The sequence below is a fragment of the Danio rerio genome, chromosome 5 (assembly GCF_052040795.2).
Source record: "Danio rerio strain M-AB ecotype USA chromosome 5, GRCz13ab, whole genome shotgun sequence".
In the NCBI taxonomy this organism is placed as follows: Eukaryota; Metazoa; Chordata; class Actinopteri; order Cypriniformes; family Danionidae; genus Danio; species Danio rerio.
This window is the reverse complement of record NC_141025.1, coordinates 70,470,001-70,494,632: the sequence shown is the minus strand read 5'-3', so window position 1 is coordinate 70,494,632 and position 24,632 is coordinate 70,470,001. Positions and strand designations below refer to the sequence as shown.

General features: G+C 35.4%; 1 protein-coding gene across 4 annotated transcripts in view; it reads left to right on the top strand.

Annotated features, from left to right (window-relative positions):
- Positions 1-24,632, top strand: part of tecta (tectorin alpha) — a 62,188-nt gene that overhangs the window by 32,010 nt on the left and 5,546 nt on the right. For 2 of the 4 annotated variants that reach the window (XR_015491913.1, XR_015491912.1), the window contains exons 17-25: positions 5,159-5,445; positions 8,007-8,287; positions 9,298-9,402; positions 9,762-9,964; positions 12,533-12,696; positions 14,126-14,374; positions 17,383-17,545; positions 20,753-20,837; positions 20,994-21,113. Coding sequence is in view for 2 of the 4 variants with exons in the window: in XM_087254300.1 (XP_087110426.1) it covers positions 5,159-5,445; positions 8,007-8,287; positions 9,295-9,402; positions 9,762-9,964; positions 12,533-12,696; positions 14,126-14,374; positions 17,383-17,545; positions 20,753-20,837; positions 20,994-21,113 (1,660 nt within the window). In the remaining 2 variants the exon portion in view is untranslated. Of the gene's footprint in view, positions 1-5,158; positions 5,446-8,006; positions 8,288-9,294; positions 9,403-9,761; positions 9,965-12,532; positions 12,697-14,125; positions 14,375-17,382; positions 17,546-20,752; positions 20,838-20,993; positions 21,114-24,632 lie in introns of all 4 variants that reach the window. The other 2 variants (XM_087254300.1, XM_087254299.1) reach the window with 1 other exon arrangement.

Sequence of the window (24,632 nt, the reverse complement as noted above, 5' to 3'; positions counted from 1 at the left end):
ACTTTTAAATTGTTTCAACCAAGGGACATTCTGTAATTTTTTTTAACAATTTAGTATTAATTTAATAAAACTATTCCTGTAAATTTTTTTACATTTAGTTATTGACAGCAGCTAGCAATTTGGCACAGTTGCTAGGTTTTATCTTATTTCACCAGCCACATGAACAAAAAACACTATAGTAATTTATGGTGAACTCTATGATTTGAACCATGCTATAGAACAGTACTTCAATGAATCTGCTGTTGCAATTGCTATGGTAATAGAACAACTGTAGTAAACAAATGACCTAATTCTTTATAACTTTTCCACAACTATATATCATTGCTCATAGTGCACTCGTACACTGTTTTATAAACGCAATATCACACTCGTAGCAGTGCGATATGGCTGTAGTTTGTCGTTGGTGGGACACTAAGGCTACGCCTCCCATCATTGCCAATATACAGCCATATCGCACTGCTACAAATGTGATATTGTGCTTATACAACAGGTCAACGGCATAATTGTGTTTATAAAAAAAAATAATCAAACATGGAGATTCTCAAAAATCCTTTTGTTTGAGGAACTACTTTCTTCCGCCATTCATTCACATCTGCAGCTGACCGTCAGATCAGCAGAAATCGCTGCTAACTCACAAACTTCACTTTAGAGCTAGTATTTGAATGATTCTCTAGCGTAATGCCTAAGTGATGACAAAACAGGTGATTTTGCTCACGTTTTAAGATTATATGGCTGAAAAGCATGAAATGCCATCAGTCTACAGAGATTTCCCAGTATTTCTCTGCTGCAATCAGGATATCACAATAATTAACCTCAAAAAAGCCAAAGCAAACCACTACCAGGTTACTATGGTATAAATAAAGCACTACATACAAAAGAGAGACGTATCTGTTTTATAAAGATTTGATCAGCTGTAGTTTGAAATTTACTGTTTTTCTCCCCTAAGGACTGATGATGCGGTCTCTGTCGCTATGTTGTGGCGGAACGTCAACCGTCTTTTCTCTGCTCAGACTTGCTGATGGCCGCCGACATCCTGTATCTCAGAAATTATAAATATTTAAAATAGGCACTATCCTTATAAATAAACTGCATAGTTGCAGTCTAAACAGCTACATTCTCTCCTTAAAAAGCCTCAAAGTATATTATGTTGTCCAACAGCTGCAATATTTGTCAAACTGTAGTGAGTTTTTTAGTCCCTCTTTATGCTGTTCACACCAGAAGCAGAATGCGCAGATAAATAGAATGAACATTTGAGTTTACTCACTTCATTTTCGCGTCAAAATCCGCTTCATTTGCGTGTCAAATTCACTTCACAACAGACGCGGATTTGCGTGATGGGCAGGGCTTCTGTCTGCCCGGTGACTCTAGCTTCGTTTGCTAAATGGCTGACATGGATTTTATCGAAAAAATAACTGTGTTTATGTGCTTTACGAAGGCTGAAAAACGGCGTCAATTCGTTCGGAGCCGTGTCTGAGTCCACTAGATCCTTTCAGAGGTGCACCCAGCTCTGTGAGCTCATAAATTCCTTTAGAAAATGTACTTGGATGATGGCCCAGTTTGATGAACTGTTGTCGGTGTAGACAGGAGAATTACCCCAAGGGACACCAACAACAGGGGCTACGCCATAAGCATGCCCCTACAAGAGCAAGCTCCTGATTGGTTAATGCGGCGCGAATGTCCTCTGAAGTTCAGATTTTCAAATTTGAGCGATCTGCGCGAAGCGCGTATTAAACGCAGAAAATGCCAAATTCGCTAAATTGTGCATAACGCGCCGCAGGATGTCTATTCGTGTCTTTGCATTGACTTGACATGTAAATTTCTCGCGCTTGACGCTTCTTCCGCATCTGATTCACAAGGGTGTATTTAAAATCGCACAGCCATCAGCCAGTCAGACTCGAGAACCAGACAGAACTGTTGTAAACCATAATATACCATTGTTTACCTTAGTAAAACTAAAGTACATTACATACTACAATATGCTCTAGCTTTCATTAAATAATTCTTGTGAATACAATAATACAGTATAATACACTTCACTGTAGTATGACTATAAATTCTAGTATTTTTTCAAGCTCAGAGATTTTAAGGACATACCTTGGAAATCTGCGTACTTTGAAGGATGCAGCTTATGAGTTGAGATGCAGCTAGGGAATCTGAAGACCTTGATTAGCTATTTCAGGTGTGTTTAATTAGGGTTGTAGCTAAACTCTGCAGGTTGGGAACGATAAGATTTCCTATGAAAATGTAAAGAGTCTATACATTAGTTCTGTGCAATGCTGCCGGCTTTTCTGGGCCTGAGCTCATCTCAGATTTCAACTTGTTTCTTGGAAAAACTGGGATTGGGTTCTCATTCTCAAAGACAAAGGGGCTATACAGACCTTAATGCAACAGATGCAAAAGTAAATGTCTATCTAGGTATTGGGCTGCAGCAGAGTAAATAGCCTTGGTGGCTGAACCAGTGAATCTAGGCCTGTTAGAATCATCCAGACAGGTGTGTTATGGCAAGTTAAACTCTATATAAGCTGCATAGTTTATCTCTAAATTAATCAAAAAGACAACAACAAGCTGACCATGGGCTTCAGGATAACTGAGATATTACAGACAGTTGAGTTTGAAGCTACATTCTACACAGAGTTGCTTTATGGTCCATTTACACAAGGTAGACAAATATATTTTAGCATTTTTAAAAGTATCAATTACAGACTAGTGTTGTCAAAACCTTTCCTGGACACATGGATGTGTAACTAATGTCTAAAAATGTATGTGATAATTCTTGTAATGTCCATGCAAAAAGAGTAATTATAGCGATATCACTTTCTAGTAATAGGTGAATTTAATTAATTAATTGAAGCAATGGCTCTGCAAAATGATCCAAGTGTATCTGTCTGCAGACTACAAGGGACGTAACATGAAGGGGTATAACTTATAGTAAGTTAAAGAGGTGTAACTTGCAGTTATCGAAATCCCATTGAACCATGTGAGATGTTAAAACAAAATGTTGTTGACAAAATGGCGCAAATACTTAAAGAACATTTTCACCAAATGTTTTCATGAGTTTTCACCAAATTTATTCACAAACTATTCATTTGATATATGTTATTATATTCAATCATTTAGCTACTCCACCATGCAACTCCACTTGGTGACTTGTTTCGTTTTGTCATGACAGTTATCCTACTCAGCGTTGCCTCCTGTGGTTTTAAATAACAGTACAATGGCGAGTGTGTCAACTAATGCTGAGTTCAGATTGCATGATTTTTAAAGTAGTCGTGTCACGGATGTTTTCACACTGCATGACTACCTGGGTTAGTGTTCTGTCGGTGCATTGTTTACACCAGGGTTTTTCAAAGTCTAAGACAGTGGGCCTCCCTTTTGACACAACTTATCCATTGGCGCCCCCCTCCTCCCAAACACACACACACACACACACACACACACACACACACACACACACACACACACACACACACACATATATACACATATATATATATATATATATATATATATATATATATATATATATATATATATATATATATATAAGACACAGACAGATGTCGGACTGTTAACTCACTTTTATCATCATTTGCATGAAAGTGCAATTATTTACAGAGTAATAACAAGTATTTTAATATAACGTTTTTAAAACTAGGATGATGGTTCAATATGAATAGAACAGATCCAAGAACTGTCCATCCCAGTCAAAACAGTCGAAGTTTAGCGGGTCTCATGCTGTCATTAGCCAAAATATTTTGACAAACCATACATAAAGGTCGTGGTTCATCAGCTGGTCCTGTCCACGTAAATCCTAAACTCAAATACTGATCTTCATATCGTCGTCTTTTGGGTTTAAGCCCTGAACTTGAAGGCTTTTGTGGCGAGGGGGCGTGGCCGAGAGCCGTTTTTTTGCTTTATTTAATTAAAACGTTTAAATATAATAAAAAATACATATAATAATTAAACTTAATAATTATATTTTTATTGTATTATATTTCTTCCCGCGTCTCCCCTGACATGCTCTGGCGCCCCCCAGGGGAGGCGCGCCTCACACTTTGAAAACCCCTGGTTTACACTGTAGGATGGATTGGCGACAGGAGAGTTCACACTGCATGACTTAAAATAGGAAGAATCACAGACAACTTTGTCCAAACTACACCTCACAACCAAACAAACGTGAGAAGTAACATGAAAACAATGCGAGGTCACGTAATATATATATATCTTTCGTTATTAACTATAATGGAAAAAGGGCTTTAGCTTTAGAATCTTGTGTTGCTCACCTGGCTTTTGAAGAGAATTAACAATCTCTCCTCAACTTTTATTTACTTTTAGACCTGATTGTGATATTGATCAGATGACACGTCAAACAGACACAGAGCTTCTACCAAATTTACACTAGTTTTTCCTCTATTTCTTGAGTCCAAATAAACTAAAAATGAGTGCTTTTAACTTCTCCCCCTGTCTTCCGCTGGCCCGTACTAGTAGATGCTGCTTTCTCATTGACTGTAGGTCATCGCCGATGTTATTTTCAGTCAGAAAACATTTCACACGGCATGATTTGAATCGTCGACAGCTCCAGATATTTACCATGCCATATATCTCACGGGTGTCTGCGACTCATCGGTGATTCTCATATCGCGTCCTTGATAGTTCTCACTGTGTGATTGTCACTCACGTGAACGAGCACCGATTTGCATGTGATTTAAGGCAATTTCTCAAAACCATCGCCGAGTCAAAATCAGGGCTTAAATCATGCAGTCTGAACTCGGCATGAGAAAGCCACGGCTGTACATTAATATCTATAGATATCTATCTATGTTTTTGTTTGAATAGTATTCATGCATGCCTGAACACATGACTCACCAGCGCATGACATCACTATTTGCACAAAAACAATGTTTCTGTAGTTTATATGGAAGTAAAAACAGTGTCGCTTCTTAAAACTTGAAACATATTTTCCAAGGGTTACTTATTCCAGTCCTTGAAGTGTTGTTTATGCTATTTGCATAAAAGGTTTTCAGATTTAGTTGAAATTGTCACCCACTTAATAGACAGATTGTGACTTTTTTATATGTTGGCTATGCAATTCTAGAATGATTAGGACATTACTCATCTTTCCTAGCTAAATGCTAAGTGTTTTCCTTTCTTGCCTCAGGTAAATGGTACGCCCGTGTCCGTACCTTTTGTCACAGGTCTAATGACAAGAGTATCCACATCTGAGGGATTTCTGGTGATTGACACTCCTCAAGACATCCAGGTTCGTTATAATCGATTCAACACCCTCAGCATTACAATGGGACCACGGCTACAGAACAAGGTGTGCGGACTGTGTGGGAACTTCAACGGGGATCCCACAGATGACTACATCACCTCTCGTGGAAAACCTGCTGTCAGTGCACTGGAGCTCGCTCAGAGCTGGAAGACAAACGGCATGCAGAACAGGTTAGCAATAGAAAGCATTATATACAGGGGTTTAAAATACTTGAGTCATTTTACTTCATTCCCATACATAAAGGGATAGTTCTTCCAAAGATGAAGATTCTGTCATCATTTACTTACATTTCACTTGTAGTCACAAACCTTTATGAGTTTCTTTCTTTAGTTGAATGCAAAAGAAGATATTTTGAAAAATGCTGGAAACCAGTAACCATTGACTTCCATAGTATTTGCTTTTACCAAAGAGCTTGAAATGACCAGAAGCCGACACTCATTAAAACGTTCCATTGCAACAGCAGCGCCCAGTAACAGCACCGGAATCCGCCATTTTGGAATGAAAGCGGTCGGATGTCCATTGGATCTCATTACTCATCTCGTTGGCAAGCAGCTGCTTTGTTTTTTATTTATTTGTTTAAAAAGCGCATTAAAGCTGTGATACAACCTGGAAGACGACAATACAACACTTACTATCACAATCATCAGCACTTTTAATAGTTTATTTTACAGACTTGCAATATGCTGTTGTTCTATTAAAATTTTTATTCCAAAATGGCCGCTGCGCCGTCTAGCAGCCGTTTCCCGAATCGCACACTAGAGTGTCGCCTCTTGGTGATTCTAAGCACTTTGCTTTTACTGGTCTTCAACATACTTTAAAATACCTTCTTTTGTTTTTAACAAAAGAAAATACTGAAGAAATACTGAAGATGTGTAAATCTTTATTTTTTGAGTGAGAAATCCCTTTAACTATTAATTTTAGAGATTTTAATGTTAGTAAATGACTAAATTTGTAAATTTTAAGTTAGTAAATTCTGAATTAAAAAACTGGCTATACCTTTACTTGAGTGCAGTAAATATGGTAAACGGACAATCAAATGTGCTTGCTAACATGCTAAAAAATTGATGTATGTTGTTACACAGCATTGTTTCAGGGTGGTATGCAGCTATGAAAAATTTCAAAAAACATTTAAAAATGACAGGCTTTTTGTTTTTGTATTTTTATTTATGAGTTATAGTTACAGTATGTGTTTGAGTAAAACGTTATTTGTGTTTTGTTCCTGTAAACTACTGATGACAATACTTCCAAATTTAAAATCAAAATGTTTTAATTTAGAGCTTTTTTCACCCATAAAATACCAAAAAATAACTTTTTTTAATCAATAATTTTTTGGTTTTCATGAAATATTACTATTATCCAATTAAGTGTTTAAAAGGTACACTATATAGTAAATGAAACATACCAAAGAAAAGTGAGTGAGTAAAAAGATAATAAGATGATTTAACAAAAAAGCATTTTTATTTACCCATTATCACTTTAAAATAACAGATAATGTCCACATCTCTCTATATTTAGGCTAAAACGCTGCTTTATATATTTATGATTGTGAATTAATTATAATAGTTGTCTTTTATTTTTATAGTTGTTTTGATTTCCAAAATGAATCCTCTTTGCAGTTAACTGGTTCATAATGATATCAAAGGCTGTTAACAAGTTTATACGAGCGATGCGGTGGCTCAGTGTTAAGCGCTGTCGCCTCACAGCAAGAAATTCGCTGGTTTGAGCCTCGGTTGGGTCAGTTGGCATTTTGTTGATGAGTTTGCATGTTCTCCCCGTGTTCGTATGGGTTCCCTCCGGGTGCTCCCGTTTCCCCCACAGCCCAAATACATGCTGTATAGGTGAATTGAATAAACTAAATTGTTTATAGTGTATGTGTGTAAATGGGCGTGTTTGGATGTTTCCCAGTACTGGGTTGCAGCTGGAAGGGTATCTGCGGTGTAAAACATATGCTGGATACATTGGTGGTTCAATCCACTATGGCGACCCCTGATGAATAAAGGGACTAAGCCGAAGGAAGATGAATGAACAAGTTTATAATAATTAGAGAAGAAATAAGGTTTTGTTTTATTATTTCATCTTCATTTACAGGCTATTTAGGCCGTATTTCTGTAAATTACTTTGTCTTGTGGCGGCGGTACACGGCAAAAAAAGGATTTCTTACTTTGATTTCTTTGTCTCTCTTCAAGTCCAAATATCTAAAAAATCTTAAAACAAGGAGCATTTTCTACACAAGCAAAAAAAAAAAAAAAAACATTATTTTTTAAATAATATGCCAAAATCAAGTGAGTTTTCCTTCCAACAAACAAAATAATCTTGTGTCAAAATGAAAGGCAAGATTATTTTGCTTGTTTTAATTCAAAGGAAAAACTCACTTATTTTGGCACATTATTTCCTAAAACAACACAATATTTTTGCTTGTCTAGAAAATGCTTCTTGAATTAAGAGTTTTTAGATATTTATACTAGAAACGAGACAAAAAAATCTTTATTTTATTTTTATTTTTTTGCAGTGTAGTGGTCCTAACACCCCCGTAGGATCTATTACAGTTTAAGTACTCTGGTACAACTTAAAGCTGTAACGTTAACTTGTTACATGTTTACTTTCACTCATTTATATTTTTGGCCAGACACTTGTACTTTTAACTTACTAAAATGTTCACTCAGTGTCAGTACTTTCAGTTATGTAGGCTACGTTTTACACTCATTTTATATCCTCCTTTTCTTCTATGTAGCTGTGATGAGACCCAGTATGTTGCCCTGGCCCAATCCTGTGATAATACAGCAGTATCAGAGCTCCAGGGGGAGGACAACTGCCTGAAGCTTACCGATTTGAAAGGTTTCTTCCAGCCCTGCCACGGTCTGCTGGACCCTCATCCTTTTTACCAGTCATGCTACATGGACGGCTGCTACAACCACCGCAAGGCCCAGGTGTGCGGCTCTATGGCGGCCTACGCTGAGGCCTGCCGCTCTTTCGGCACTCTCACCACCAAGTGGATCACCCAGGAGAACTGCTGTAAGGGGACGCTGCCACCTACAGGACAACAGGGAGGGGTGTAGACTGTGAATGGCAGCAGGGCTCAACAATTTAATTTAATTTAATTTAATTTAATTTAATTTAATTTAATTTAATTTAATTTAATTTAATTTAATTTAATTTAATTTAATAAATATTTATTTATTATATTTGTTTATAATATTATATATATATTTATTATATATATATATTTTATATATATATATTTTTTTTTAAATGGGTTCCCAACTTCTTGAAAGTACCCTGAAAAAAATAATTATTGGATTTACAATTTTCTTTTGAAGGTAAAGGGTTGCAAACAATTTATTTGGGCTGAATTTAAACAAAGTTGAACGTTACTAAATTTAGTTTGTTATATACATTGCTTGCAACAGTTTTGCAATATTCTTTGTTTTTGAGTGTACTTGAATTTCAGACATATGAATTCAAGGCCTGGAAAGTACTTAAAAACAACCACAGGTTCTTGAAAGTGCTTAAATTTATGGTTTTGTTCCAAAAACTGTATAAACAGACCACAAATTTTATGGTGCTCCTTTAATTAGCGCCATATACTGTCAGTGATTCTTCCCACTGCAATGTAATGTGTCAAATCTTTCAGCCAGTGGTCACTAATAAACTAATAAATACTGTAGTATACTTTAGTTTTTACTACAGTAAACTGTGGTGTGTTGTAGTACAATATATGATTTTGTATAGTCGTTTAAACTACAGTATTCGGCCATTTGTTTGTATTACTATAGTTGTTGTGTTACCATATTAACTATGGAATTACCGCAACATATACTTTAAGTACTTTACTATAGTATGGATCAAAAACATTACAGTATTTACAAGAGTACGATTACGACTGCCCATTCTTACAGTTTTGACAAAAAGTAAATATTTAATATGAAAAAGTACAAATGAAGGGATGGATATATGGAAACTTTGTGTGTGTGTGCATGTGTGTTTCTGTGTGCTAACTTTGTAACTGGACCTGTCTTTAGCAGAATGGATCTATGACCCCTGTGCAGGAGAGATCTGCTCTAACAACACATGTGAGCAGGAGAACGGAGAACTTTGTGGCTGCCCTGAACTTCCCAACAATGACATTAGTGAGTAAAACAAATCACTGAGCAATAGTCACTGCACAATAATCAAATCCCAGCCAGGTCCGTCATGTTTTTGGGTCCCCTTGAAACATTTCCATCATGTTCCATGTGGTTTGAATGTGTTGTGAGAAACTGCAGTGTGTTTTCTTAACTTGTTTGCGTTGTGAGGATTTGCAACACGTATGCTGTCAAACCGATGAAGATGTTTTCCTAATGTTTCTATAGAGTGTATTCAATGTTCAGTCATCAGTCGGCCATATTGGAGGCACAGAACGTAAACAATGCCACTGAACCAAATTAAACGCACATAGGAAACCCTTGAAAGTCAGTTATATCCAGGACATGTTGTTCTTGTGGTGTAGGTGAAGATGACATCATCCAGGCTGAAGTGACCTGTAAGCACGCTCAGATGGAGGTCTCCATCTCTAAGTGCCGTCTCTTCCAGCTGGGCTTTGAGAGGGAGGATGTACGAATCAACGACCAGCACTGCCCTGGTATTGAGGGAGAGGACTTCATCTCCTTCCACATCAACAATACCAAGGGACACTGTGGCTCTATTGTACAGGTGAACAAATCTTCCCCCCCCTATCTCTCATTAACAACACTGTTCAAGAGCAGAATGTCTCAGTTCAGACTGTCTCAGCATCTTGAGAGACAACGGAAAGTGCTCTTCAGTTCACACACATTTCCAAATGAATGAATTTAATTTAACTCGTAACACATCTTACAAATGTCCTTGTTTGTCCTTGTTTGTTCACACAAATATGTTTAGAGCAGCTTACTAGTGTACAAATGTGTTTGTTAATGGTAAATGAATGTGTATTAGTTTCATTAGGGTCATTATACTGTACATGGAGACAGATCAGTCTTAATAATTATACATTTACAAAAAATAACTCATACATCCACAACACAATTCATGTTTACACAATCCAAGTTGCAAAATCAAAACATGATTCAAAAATACACAAATCTAATTTGTAAATTCAAAACACAATTTGTAAATACATAAATTCAATTCATAAAATCATATCACGATTTGTAAATACATAAATTCAATTCCTAAATTCAAAACACGATTCGTAAAAACAAATTCAATTCGCAAACTCAAAACACAATTCGTAAATACACATATTCAATTTGTAAATTCAAAACGAGATTTGTAAATACATAAATCCAATTCATAAATTTATATCACGATTAGTAAATACACAAATCCAATTCGTAACTCTAAAAATAATTTGTAAATACATATATCCAAGTCATAAATTCATATCACGATTAGTGAATACAAAAATCCAATTCGTAACTCTAAAAATAATTGAAAAATACACAAATCCAATTCGCAAGTTCAAAACATGATTCGTAAATACATAAATTCAATTCATAAATTCAAAACACGATTTGTAAATACACAAATTTAATTCATAAATTTATATCACGATTAGTAAATACACAAATCCAATTCGTAACTCTAAAAATAATTTGTAAATACATAAATTTAATTTGTAAATTTAAAACACAATTCGTAAATACACAAATCCAATTTGTAAATTCAAAACATGATTCGTAAACACATAAATTCAATTCATAAGTTCAAAACACTATTTATGAATGCATAAATTCAGTTTATAAATTTAAAACACAACTTGTAAATACATATATCCAAGTCATAAATTCATATCACGATTAGTGAATACAAATATCCAATTCGTAACTCTAAAAATAATTGAAAAATACACAAATCCAATTCGCAAGTTCAAAACATGATTCGTAAATACATAAATTCAATTCATAAATTCAAAACACGATTTGTAAATACATAAATTTAATTTGGTAATTTAAAACACGATTTGTAAATACACAAATCCAATTTGTAAATTCAAAACACGATTCGTAAATGCATAAATTCAGTTCATGAATTCAAAACACGTTTCATAAATACATAAATTCAATTCATAAATTTAAAACACAATTCGTAAATACACAAATCCAATTTGTAAAGTCAAAACATGATTTCTAAATACAAAAATCCAATACCTAAATGAAAAACGACATAGTATAGGCTGTGAATCACTGTGAATCACTGTGAATCACGCTTTACTAAAATGTTCATTTACATAATAAACACACTCATTAAATAATAGTTGTTTCACATTGTAGATAACGCTTATTTTACCTTACCTAATTCCGCAGTAATAGTCTTTTGAAGTTAAATACTATACAGTATATACCTAGTGCTCAGCAGAAATGAATACACCTTATTTTGAAAATGAATACTTTTATCCATTTCTCAATGAATATAGGTAGTATATTTTAATTCATTTGAACAAAACAGATCTATTAAACAGTTGTATTGACTAAAATAATATTTTAGTCACCGAAAATGTTTAGAAATAGAAAGATAATTGATTTAAATATTGCAAAAACAATTTACTAACTACATTATTGTGTAAATTTTTGTCTCTCTTGATTTTTTTCTTTGTTTAGTTAATATTTTCCCCTAATATATGGACCATTATCAAAGCAGCGTGCTAATTAAAAGGGGGTTTGGAGGGGACTGACCCCGCTAATTAACTCTTGATCAACCCTAAAGGACATCAAAACAAGATGCATGGGGATCAGACCTTTAATAGTAAAAAACAGTTTTCTCTGATCCGTATCTTAAATAATAATATTATTAATTAAAATAATGCATAATATAATTATACATTTGGCCACCCCTATATTGGTTCATACCATTTGTGAATGCATAGTCATGCCAATCAGTCTACGGAGGAAAATATTCATAGTAGATAGACATCGTAAGTGTTCACAAATAGCAAATCAGAGGTTACTATATGTCAGAACAAACTAAATTTCCCTGAAATCACGGACCACTTAAATACGTTTAAATAAATTAGGTGTCATTTAAAAAAAATAAAAAATAAAAAAATTGGATCCACAAAGCATGTATTACGAAGGGCTCAAAAAAGACTCATGTTCTTCTCATTGCCATCATGCTTTTCATAGTCTACATTTTCATTGTATATGCAGTTTGATCGGTTGAATTAGTTTTTTTTTCCTGCTGAAATGTTATTAAATGCACAGTTACTTTATGTGTGTGCTTGTGTGTGTGCATTTGTGAGTCTAGTCAAATGGAACACACATTATGTACAAGAACACGGTGTGGATCGAGAGTTTGAACAACACTGGGAGTGTGGTGACGCGCGACAAGATGATCAACGTGGAGTTTTCGTGTGCGTATGAACTGGACATCAAGATATCCTTGGAGACCGTACTGAAGCCAATGCTCAGGTCAGCTGACAGACGCCATTCATTCACCATTACAGAAAACAAAAATCTACAAAGGTTAGGGATGTGCAGTCTGCTCTGCTCCGCTTTCAGAAAGCTGAAAACCTGTAACCATTGACTTACACTCACCGGCCACTTTATTAGGTATACCTGTCCAATTGCTTGTTAACGCAAATTTCTAACAGCCAATTACATGGAAGAAACATAGTTTGTTACAATGTACTTATAGTGTAAATACATGTATTTACTGTGTACTTATGCTTGATTAAATACATGTATGTAATTACATCTGTAATTAACTTTTGTAATTACATTTGTAAATACACTGTTGACCATCTCTTACACCTTAATCTACCATTAAACCTACCCATGCCACCAAACCTGTCCATAACCCAACCTCTATTCCAACTCAAAAGTGTTCTCAAATGTTTATGAACACAGTAAGTACATTGTATTTATTTTTTGATGTAAGTACATAGTAGTTAGGGACACTTAATATAAAGTGCATTATGCATTGGGTCCCGTGATGCTATCATGGTCAAGATATTCTGCTGCATTAAACCGAGCATCAGAACAGGAAAGAAAGTTAATTTAAGTGACTTTTGATTTTGGCATGCTGGTCTGAGTATTTCAGAAACTGCTGATCAACTGGGATTTTCACGCACAACCATCTCTAGGGTTTACAGAGAATGGTCAGAAATGGAGAAAATGGTGTTGGGGATATTTTCTTGGCACACTTTGGGCTAATTAGTACCAATTGAGCATCGTGTCAACACCACAGCCTGCCTGAGTATTGTTGCTGACCATGTCCATATGACCACAGTGCACCCATTTTCTGATGGCTACTTCCAGCAGGATAACGCACCATGTCATAAAGCGCGAATCATCTCAGACTGGTTTCTTGAACATGATAATGAGTTCACTGTACTCAAATGGCCTCCACAGTCACCAAATGTCAATCCAATAGAGCATCTTTGGGATGTGGTGGAATGGGAGATTCGCATCATTAGTGTGCAGCAGACAAATCTGCAGCAACTGCGTGATGCTCTCATCTTAATATGGACCAAAATCTCTGAGGAATATTTCCAGTACCTTGTTGAATCTATGCCACAAAGGATTAAGGCAATTCTGAAGGCAAAAGGGAGTCCAACCCAGTACTAGTAAGGTGTACCTAATAAAGTGGCCAGTGAGTTTATATAGTACAAAAACTATGTAAGTCAATGGTTACAGGTTTTCAGCATTCTTCAAAATATCTTCTTTTGTGTTCAACAGGATTAATGGTGAACTGTCCCCTTTAAAATAAATAAATACCCAGAAAGCTGATCAAATACATAATGTAACTCATTTCATTAGCACTGTACAGTTGACTGCACCACAGATAAGATAATGATTAAAGATATAATAACTCTCTCTTTCTTTTTGTTGTCCACAGTGTCATAAACCTCACACTGCCAACCCAAGAGGGTAACTTCATCACAAAAATGGCCTTATACAAGAACGCCTCATACCGGCACCCGTACCGCGAGGGAGAGGTTGTGCTGAGCACCAGAGACGTTCTGTTTGTGGGGGTGTTTGTGGAAGGAGCAGATGACAAACAGCTTATTCTCATTGTTAACATGTGCTGGGCTACACCATCTCGTTACAGCAATGATCGACTCCGCTACATTATCATAGAGAGAGGGTGAGGAAATAGCTTAGTGCAAAAACAACACATTGGCACTAAGTGCATTTCAATCCAGTAGTTGAAGTCAGAATTATTAGCCCTCCTGAATTATTAGCCCCCCCGTAAATGTTTCCCCAATTTCTATTTAATATTTTTCAACACATTTCTAAACATAATAGTTGTGCTTTTTTCTTTTTTTTTTTGCCTGTATTTTGCCTACCCAAATTGAAAAGCTTCCCAAATCCACATGCAGAGGTGTAAATGCAAAAGCTTGGTATCATTTTAAAGAAAACCCTTTGAATTTTCATAAAACACTGTTGAAAGTGATTAAAATAATAGTATATGCTGTCTGTTATAATAAACCCCTCCAAAAAACAGGTGCAAATTTGAAAGTTTATCTTTTAGGTTCTGTGTCGTCTAGGTTGCTGTAATTAATTTAGTTGGTTCCGTAATCACAGGGAAAAAGATAAATGTCTCTATCATAATCTATGCAAAAATTATTTTATTCCAGTTGATTAGAGAACGGAACCACTTATGGGGTTATTAGGGGCCGATCACACCGAACGAGCTTTATGCATTGAGAGGCGCCTCTTTTGAATGGTTTACTAATGGCCGCGAGAGTTTTGCGCGCTGCTTATGCGCCCTGCGCACCTTGCACTTTAACCCCTTGCGGCGCCTTGTGTTTTTGCCCTTGTGCACCGTGCGCTGTCAATTGAAGAAGTCAACTCTAAGCGGAGAAAGCGCGTTACATCAGTCATGCTGTTTTTACTGTTTCATTCTCCAATCAAATAAAAGCAGAGGCGGGGTTTCCGTTGAGGTGCCTGCAGTGTGGTTGCAGTGTGGATGCTAGATCGGATATGGTTGCGGCCGGAAGTCAACGAGAATTATTTATTCATTCATGCGTTCATTTTCTTTTCATCCACAAACATTCATTCACACTCATACACTACGGACAATTTAGCTTACCCAATTCACCTACAGCGTATGTCTTTGCACTGTGGGGAAAACCTGAGCAACCGGAGGAAACCCACGCGAACGCAGGGAGAACATGTAAACTCCACACAGAAATGCCAACTGAGACTTAAACCAGCGATCAGCAACTCTAACCAGCGACAGCACTACCTACTGCGCCACTACGTCGCCCTAAGAATTATTTATATTATTTATTAAATTTCCCATTTATTGTATTTTATTGACGTCTACACCAACCTTAAACCCAACCGTCACAGTACTGTAAAAACAGTAATTGTGCCAAGTTTTATTTTTTATTTTTTTTTACGTCTATCCCCACCCCAACCCTAAACCCGACCGTCACAGAACTGTAAAAACAATCATTTTTGTTATACAGTGTCAAAAAAAAATCTGCCACATTATTGTGCATATTGCACTTCCGGCCGGCTGCGTATCCGATCTAGACTTTACCCTGCAAGTGTTTGTGTTGTCAAGACAACAACGGAGAGTTTTGAAGATGGGGGAGAGACTTGTGGTTGCTGTTTTGGGTTATCCAGAGCTGTATGACTCTCAAATCTTGAATATCACAATATTAATAAATATTAAAATTATATTAATATCAACAGCAAAACTCTCGCACATTGCCCAGCTGATTCAGTCATTTCCTAGTGACATAAAAAGCGCACTGGGCTTCTTCTTTTCTTATTAACAAAAAAGGCAATGTGGTGCACCTCGCGTTTTTGGAACGTAAATGTGCATTCGGTGTGATCGGGCCCTTAGGCCCGAACGGACCTTTAAAATTAAAAAAATTCAAAAGTAAATGACGTCATGGACCCGGTACCGGGGTATGCAGAGTTTAATATTAATAACTCATTTCTGTTTTTAAAATTAATTTAATTTTTTTTTTTAAACGGTTTTACATAATGTACCAACAAGACAACACACACAATGAAGTAGAAGAAAAAAAATTAAAATAAATAAATAATAATAAAATAAATTGACCCCCCCAAAAAAACTAAAAAATTTAATAAAATAAATAAATAAAAATAAATAAATAAATAAGTGAGAGACATTTAACATAGTCAACACAAGATTATGAATTAACAACAGAGTAAATTCAGTCATTACTATGAGAGTATTAGTGCCCTATTCAGTTTTAAGGAAATCCAGAAAGGGCTGCCAGGCAGTTTGAAATTGCAGGTGAGATTTGGGCTGCAGGAAACGTATCCTCTCCAGTTGTATGACATGAAAGAATTTACCCAACCAAGCTTTAAAACATGGGGAGTCTGGGGATTTCCAGTTTAATAAAATAGTTTTGTTTTTTTTCGCAAGAATCATGCCCATCAACAGAGGTCGTTGTTGAAAACTTGGAAAAGTGTTTAATGCCTCAGAGTATCCAAGAATTGCTAGGCAATGATCTGGCTTAACCTCCTTTTTAAAAGCCTTTGAAAAAAAATTAAATATGGCAGTCCCAAAAACAAACAATTTAGGATCCTTGTCACATGTGTGGCAATCAACCCTTGTTAATTTTGCATCTGTCGCAGAATGGGGAAATGGAGTTAGAAATTTTACTTAATTTTGCTTTGGAATAATACAATCTGTGAATTGCTTTAAACAGATTAATAACTCATTTCTAATAACTGATTTCTTTTATTTTTGGCATGATGACAGCACATAATATTTAATAGATATGTTTCAAGATACTAGCATTCAGCTTAAAGTGACATTTAAAGGCTTAACTAGGTTAATTAGGCAAGTTATTGTATAACGATGGTTTGTTCTGTAGACAATCAAAAAAAATATTGCTTAAGGGAGCTAATATTATTGACCTTAAAATGTTTTTAAAAAATTAATAACTGCTTTTATTCTAGCTGAAATAAAAACAAAGACTTTCTCCGGAAGAAAAAATATTATAGGGAATACTGTGAAAAAATCCTCGCTCTGTTAATCATCGTTTGGGAAATGTTCAAGAAATGAGGGCTAATAATTGTGAAATCACCTGTATTTGTCACATGACACATCTAAACACTTGCCAATGAGGTTACAGAGCTTATATTACATAACTGTAATTTCAGGTGTCCGAACATCAAGGATAACACAATAGGCATGGCAGAGAACGGCGTGTCCCTCACTTGCCGCTTTCACGTCACTGTCTTCAAGTTCATTGGGGATTATGATGAGGTGCATTTGCACTGTGACGTCACTTTGTGTGACTCAGAGACCAACGCCTGCAAAGTGGTGAGAGCTTGTACACACAACGCATGCAAACAAACACCTTTATTATATGTTTAGCCATTTTGCCATTAAAAAAGGTTATTACAGCATTAAAGGGGCAATTCAGTTAAAAATGAAAATTATATCGTCATTTACTCATCCTTGACTTGTTCCAAACCAGTTTTATTGTTCTGTTGAACACCAAAAAAAGACATTTTGAATAAGGTTAGAAACCGGTAACTATTGACATCCATAGTAGGAAAGACTTTAGATGTCAATGGTTACCGCTTTCTAACATTCTTCAATACATCTTTTTTGTGTTCCACAGAACAATAAGACTGGTTTGGAACAAGTCAAGGGTGAGTAAATGACAACAGCAAGGTTATTATGATAAATGGAACGGCTAAAACTACAGTAGTTCTAGAAAACTTTTTTTTTTTTTTACTGAAATACAATTTAAAAATCACAATAAGTAAAAAACTTAAACCAAAAAAACCTACAGTCTCTGAAGACAACATAATATAATATTTGGCAAAAATAATATCCTTTTCAGAATTAGTAAGCACTCATTATGTGATGGAAAATATGACCTGCGGCTGTTTATCTGTAGATGCCATTTTTACTAAAACATTTTCTTCATTGAATAAAAATTTTAGACTAGGCAAGTTTAACTACATGTCTGATCGTTAATAGGAAGAATTTTGTTTAATTCATTCATTCATTTTTTTTTCGGCTTAGTCCCTTTGTTAATCAGGGGTCGCCACAGCGGAATGAACCGCCAACTTATCCAGCATGTTTTATACATACACGTCCATACACACACATTCACACACATACACTACAGCCAATTTACCTTTCCCAACTCACCTATAGCGCATGTTTTTGGACTTGTGGGGAAAACTGGAGCACGCCAATACGGGGAGAACATGCAAACTCCACACAGAAATGCCATCTGACCCAGCCGGGGCTCGATCCAGTAATCTTCTTGCTGTGAGATGCCCACAGATTCATGTCCCGAGTTTTGATTTAATTCACCATTGTTTCTGATTTGATAGTATTGTAAGTTGTGTTCTCTATGATTCAGTGTCTGACCAAACTATTCAGTGTCTGTTAATAAAATATAGTGCATGAGTGGACACTTAAAGTGCTCTACACACTTTTGGGGGGAATCTCCTCATCCACCACCAGTGTGCAGCATCCACATGGATGACAGCAGCCATATTGTGTAAGACTGCACACCAGCTGATTGGTGTAGAGGAGACAGAGTGATGAAGCCAATTATGATATGGGGATGGTTAGGAGGCCATAGTGGACAAATAAGCCCCTTCTCTTTTTCGAAGGACATCCTGAGATTTTTAATGAGCACATAGTGTCAGGACTTCGTTTTAACATCTCATCCCAAAGAGCGCTCACTGAGTAGTATAAAGTCCCCTTCAATATACTGGGGCATTAGGACCTACATAGACCACAGGTTGAGCATCCCCTGCTGGTCTCACTAACACCACTTCCAGCAGTAACCTAGCTTTCCCTTGTGGCCTCCCATCCTGTGTGGGAGTTGCAGAGAGCTAGCTGCCGACAAGTTTAACTGCAGACCTGATTTTTAATATGAAGAATAAAGAATGTTTTTGTTCATCATAATTTTTACTTTTGTTTCTATCAATCGCTTTCTCTGTGATTCAGTGTGTGTTCAAACGATTACTTCATTTTAAAACTAAGAAATTTGCTTCGCTCAAGACTGGATGTGTTCTGTTAACTCTTCAAAACTAGAATGATTCAAACTAAAACTGAAACTTAATATATATAACCAAGTATAAATGTGTTCACGAAATAAAAACGAGCAAAACCATTAATTAAATTACAGTTTTTTCCAATTGTTTACACACATTTTCTGTAAGCAGGTCTCATATTGTCAGAACTCTACACACAAATCACAAAACACACACACACATTGGGCAAAACTCTTCAATTCTTCTGCAAAATTAAACTCTACGTTCAAACCGATGTAATTTCTTCTCAAAATGGTATTTTGTTTTCAAATGACACACACAAGCCATCTCATCAATAGACAATTATAAGAACAGTTGAACACTGATGTGCTTAATGTAAAACACTATGACCATTCATCATAATGACTTACTGTCAGCCTTTTTTGTTCAGTGTTACACTTACTACAGACCGACAGTACACAGGCCTACAGAAGTGCACTGTAAAATATTTCAGAATATTGTTTTATACAAAACACACAAAAACCAAATACATTTTACTGTATGTCCCCCACAAAAACTGTGTACACAGTGTTCGTCCCAACCAACACAATACAATAACAATACAGTAAAAAAAAAAAAAAAAAGGCAGCTATACTGCATCCTCTTTTCTGTTTGGTCTGGCCAAGCAGCGGGGGAAATGTCACCTTGCATGGTGAATCCAGCCACGAAAAGCATCAACTGCTTTAGGGGTATACGTGTGTGTGGATTTCGGTCATACACTTTCCATCTCCAGGCAGAAAAACAATTCCTCAACAGGTTTGAGGAATGGAGAATATGGAGGGAGATAAACCACTAAAAATTGTGGGTGGGCAGTGAACCAGTTATGATCCAGATGAGCTCTGATTTCTAAATTGAAATTCAGTGAAACAAGTGTTTACTCATGTGATGAGTTAGTATGCAAAGTAGGGCAACTGACTTTACAATTGTGAATGACAGTGTGTTCCTTGTGAAAACAAAAGATTTTCTGCATGAAAATTGTGCAAAATGCAGAGAATTGTGTGTAGTTTTGAAAAAAGTGTGTTGTAAACCTGTAATTTGAGTGTAAAGCAGGAATTGTGCTTGTAGTTTTGGTTCAGGGGGTTGGTGCATCAGTTACATGTTGTAGAAATTGTGTATGTAGTACAAGTAATTGTGTGTAAACAACTAAGAAAAACTGTAACTAAAACTAAACTGAAATTTACAGCAAATTTAAACATAGGATCAAAAAATTATAACAATTTAAAAACATGATTAACTATAAGACCTTTGCTTTACAGAACACTCATTTTTAGGTAAACTATTCCTTTATAAATAATTCAGAATTGACTAAATAGACAGAACTGACAATTGAATTTGAATCGACTGATTCCATTTGAAACAGTGTGAATTGATGGATAGAGTAGATTTGGTAATGTTTTTGCTCATGTTCTTGCTCATCTTGGAGATCTGCTTCTTTTAGATTGATAATAATACCTTGCCATTACAGAATTGCCCGCATAACAAAAGGAGTTATACAGACTACAGTCAGCATAAAGAACAGATCCTGTCAGTGGGACCAATCAGAAGAAGAGGTTTGGAGTGTTTTTCAGATTTGTGCATGTGTGTGTGTGTGTGTATGTGTAGATTAAGACTGGAGGCAATAGGATGTGGGTGTATAATTAGATGTTTTGTGTATTAGCAAGGTGATTACAGCTATAAGAGTGCCTGCGTGTGTATGCGTGTTTCAGATTCAGACTGGTGTGAAGAGAATAATGGTGGCTGTGAGCAGATCTGCACTAGTCAAGTAACTGGCGCTGTGTGCAGCTGTGTGACGGGAATGCTACAGAGAGACGGGAAGAGCTGCAGAGGTGAAACGTGAACACACACATGCACACATTTTCATGTACTGCTTGTTTATTTATTTATTTTTTTAATAAGCAGATGCATCCAGTACTACAGGCAGGGGCGGACTAGGACAAAAAATCAGCCTTGGCACTGTAGCCACACCAGCCCACATTACCACACCGACACAGCCCCACCCACGAACACACACTTTCACTACTAATATTGGTGTACAGATGGTGAAATAATATAAGCAGTACCATATGTAATAGATATTTAAACATTTAATGTATGTGACTGAAACAAAAGAAACCCATTTATAACAAATTTGATCATTCATTCATTCTCTTTATTAATCTGGGGTCGCCACAGCGAAATGAACCACCAACTTATACAGCATATGTTTTAGGAAACACACACACATACACTACAGCCAATTTAGTTAATCAATCCCCCCATAACGTATGTCTTTGGACTTGTGGGGGAAACCGGAGCACCCTGAGGAAACCCACGCTAACATGGGGAGAACATTTAAAAAAGTGTTGCAATATTATATATTAATACAATATTATATTTGTCCATATAAATTAGATTAGTCAGTACTGAAGCCAAATCTGGAGCTTACAATAAATTACGATAACGGTCTAAAAACTTGCACACAAATTTATGTTATAGAAACATATTGAATACAAAATTTAAAAAGAGGAAAACTCAAGAAAAGCAAAAAAATTATTATTATTTTTTTAATTTTGTAGGTTGTAATTTTTTGCAATATTTTGCTTGAATTTAGTTGCATTATTTTTCAATGTTTTAAATATATTTGGTGACTAAAATATTACGTTAATAAATATATCTGTTTAATAAATCAATAATAAATCAATTTATTAAAAAAAGTTTTGTTTAAATGCACCAAAATTCATTGCCTATATTCTAAATTTATAAAAATATTCATTTTCAAAATGGGGTGTACTCTGTAATGCTGAGCACTGTATAAATACTGAGAAATATGCCTTTAAAGTTGGCAAAAGTTCTTTGATATGCTTATCAAAATCGAGTTGGGGGTTTATCCTGCTGTGGCGACCCCTTATAGTTCAGGGATTTGGCCGAAAGTCATGAATCAATGAAAATTTAGAGTTTTATAGACTGTATTTACAGCACACTGCAAATAAAGGCTTTTCTTACATAGAGTTTTTGTTTTTAGCCCAAGTATCTAAAAACAATCCTTATATCAAGATGCATTAAGTAAAAATATTGTTTTGATTTCAGAAATAATGAATCAAAATTATGTTAATTTTTCCTTTAAACCAGAAAAATAAATTGCCAGTGCAGTTCACTCAAAAAAAACTTGTTCAAACTACTTAATTAAAATGAGCGGAAATGAGCGTCTTGAGATTTAATTGGGACAACTTAATTTTTTTTATGTTCAATCCACATACATTTGTAAATCCATTTGTGCTGGGACAACATGAATGAATTGTGTGGAACCCTGCCTTTTTACAGTGTATGTAAAATAAACTTGTTTTAGGTTTGAAATAAGATTATTTTACGTATGCACTAGTAGATAATTGAGCTTGTTTTAAAGAAAACTGAACTTAATTTGACTCTTTTTTCTGCAAAAAACTATATTTTACTTGAATTTTTAGATATTTAAACCTTAAAAATAAAGACTTTCTCTTTAATTCAGTGTAGAAAATTGACAAAATATATTTATGGAACATGATCTTAATATTCTTTTTTTTTTTTTTTTTTACATAAAAGAATATTTTGACCAATACAATGTATTTTTGGCTATTGCCACATACAGTTGAAGTCAGAATTATTAACCCCACTGAATTATTAGCCTACTGTTTATGTTTCCCTGTTTTCTGTTTAACAGAGAGAAGATTTCTTCAACACATTTCTAAACATAATAGTTTTAATAACTCATTTCTAATAACTGATTTATTTTATCTTTGCCATGATGACAGTAAATAATATTTTACTAGATATTTTTCAAGACACTTCAATACTGCTTAAAGTGACATTTAAAGGCTTAACTAGGTTAATTAGGTTAACTAGGCAGGTTAGGGTAGTTAGGCAAGTTATTGTATAACAGTGATTTGTTCTGTAGACTATCGGAAAAATAAATCGCTTAAAGGGGCTAATAATTTTGGTTTAAAATGGTTTTTAAAAATTAAAAAACTGCTTTTATTCTAGTCGAAATAAAACAAATAAGACTTTCTCTAGAAGAAAAATATTATCAGACATACTGTGAAAATTTCCTTGCCCTGTTAAACATCATTTAGGAAATATTAAAAAAGAAAAAATATTCAAAGGGGGGCTAATAATACTTTATCACAAACTGTATATACCAGTGCGCCATTAAAACTGGTTTTGTGGTCCAGGGTCACATTTAACATTTTGTTCATCACTGCAATCTCCAAAATTGAGAGCAACTTTTAAAAATGTGAAGCCTAAATACAATCACCACAAGTAAAGAGATAAACTTACAGGTCATTGACAACTAAATAGAAAACTTTCAATGTATCTTGGCAGCATATAAGCAAACCCTGAATGAGTGAGAGAAGTGAAGGAAGTGAGTATTAGCCATACTCAAAATTAGTCCTCTGCTTTTGATCCATCCGAGTGCACACACACACACACAAACACAGACACTAGCGAGAAATGATAGCGCACACACAACCTGTGAGCACAAACATGGAGAAGTGAATATCAAAAGTGAGATATTCCTAGCAGGACCAGGAATCGAACCTGCAACCTTTGGATTTTGAGTCTAACTCCCTAACCATTAGGCCATACAAAAAACTTTATGAAATGCACATGAAAACATTTCAGTGTATAATGTAGTTTTTGTTCAAACAAATGGTCACATGATCTAAAAAGCACCACTATTAACCTTTCAACACCTCACCTCACCTTTCAACACCTCTTTTAGCCTTAATTAAAATAATAATAATGATTAAAGTAGCTTGCAGGACTGTGAATACAATCACAAAGGTTGTACATGAGTAGATGAATTTACTTGTTCAGCATGAAAACTCTAGGTTATGTAATTCCCTGTGCTACAAATCATGTCAATACAAGTCAGGCTACTAGAACAAGTTATGCCACCATTAAAAAATAAATAGCCAACTAGAAAAAGTCATCAGATCACTTCCCCCAGGATTGCCTAGATATATCCGAAACCATCCACTACACCCTCATTCACGATTCCCTACATTTCTTCACTAATATTGTCCACCGAATGAGCAAATAAAAAGGGATAGATGGATGCCCTCTGCGTTTGTTAGTATAATTCATTCTACAATGCAGCTATTACATAATTTTACCTTACAAAATAAACAAATGTACATGAAATGATTGTTTCATTGCATCCACTCGGCTGTTTTATAGGAGATGTAACTTTGCAGGAGTCTGTTTTGTAGCTTAGCAAGATGCAGACAGACTTTTCGTGAATTGACAGTCGTGTCTCTGAGCAGCATAAACTAGTGGCTTCCTGAATTAGAAGCTGATGAATAATTCAATGACTCACTCTACAGACAGCA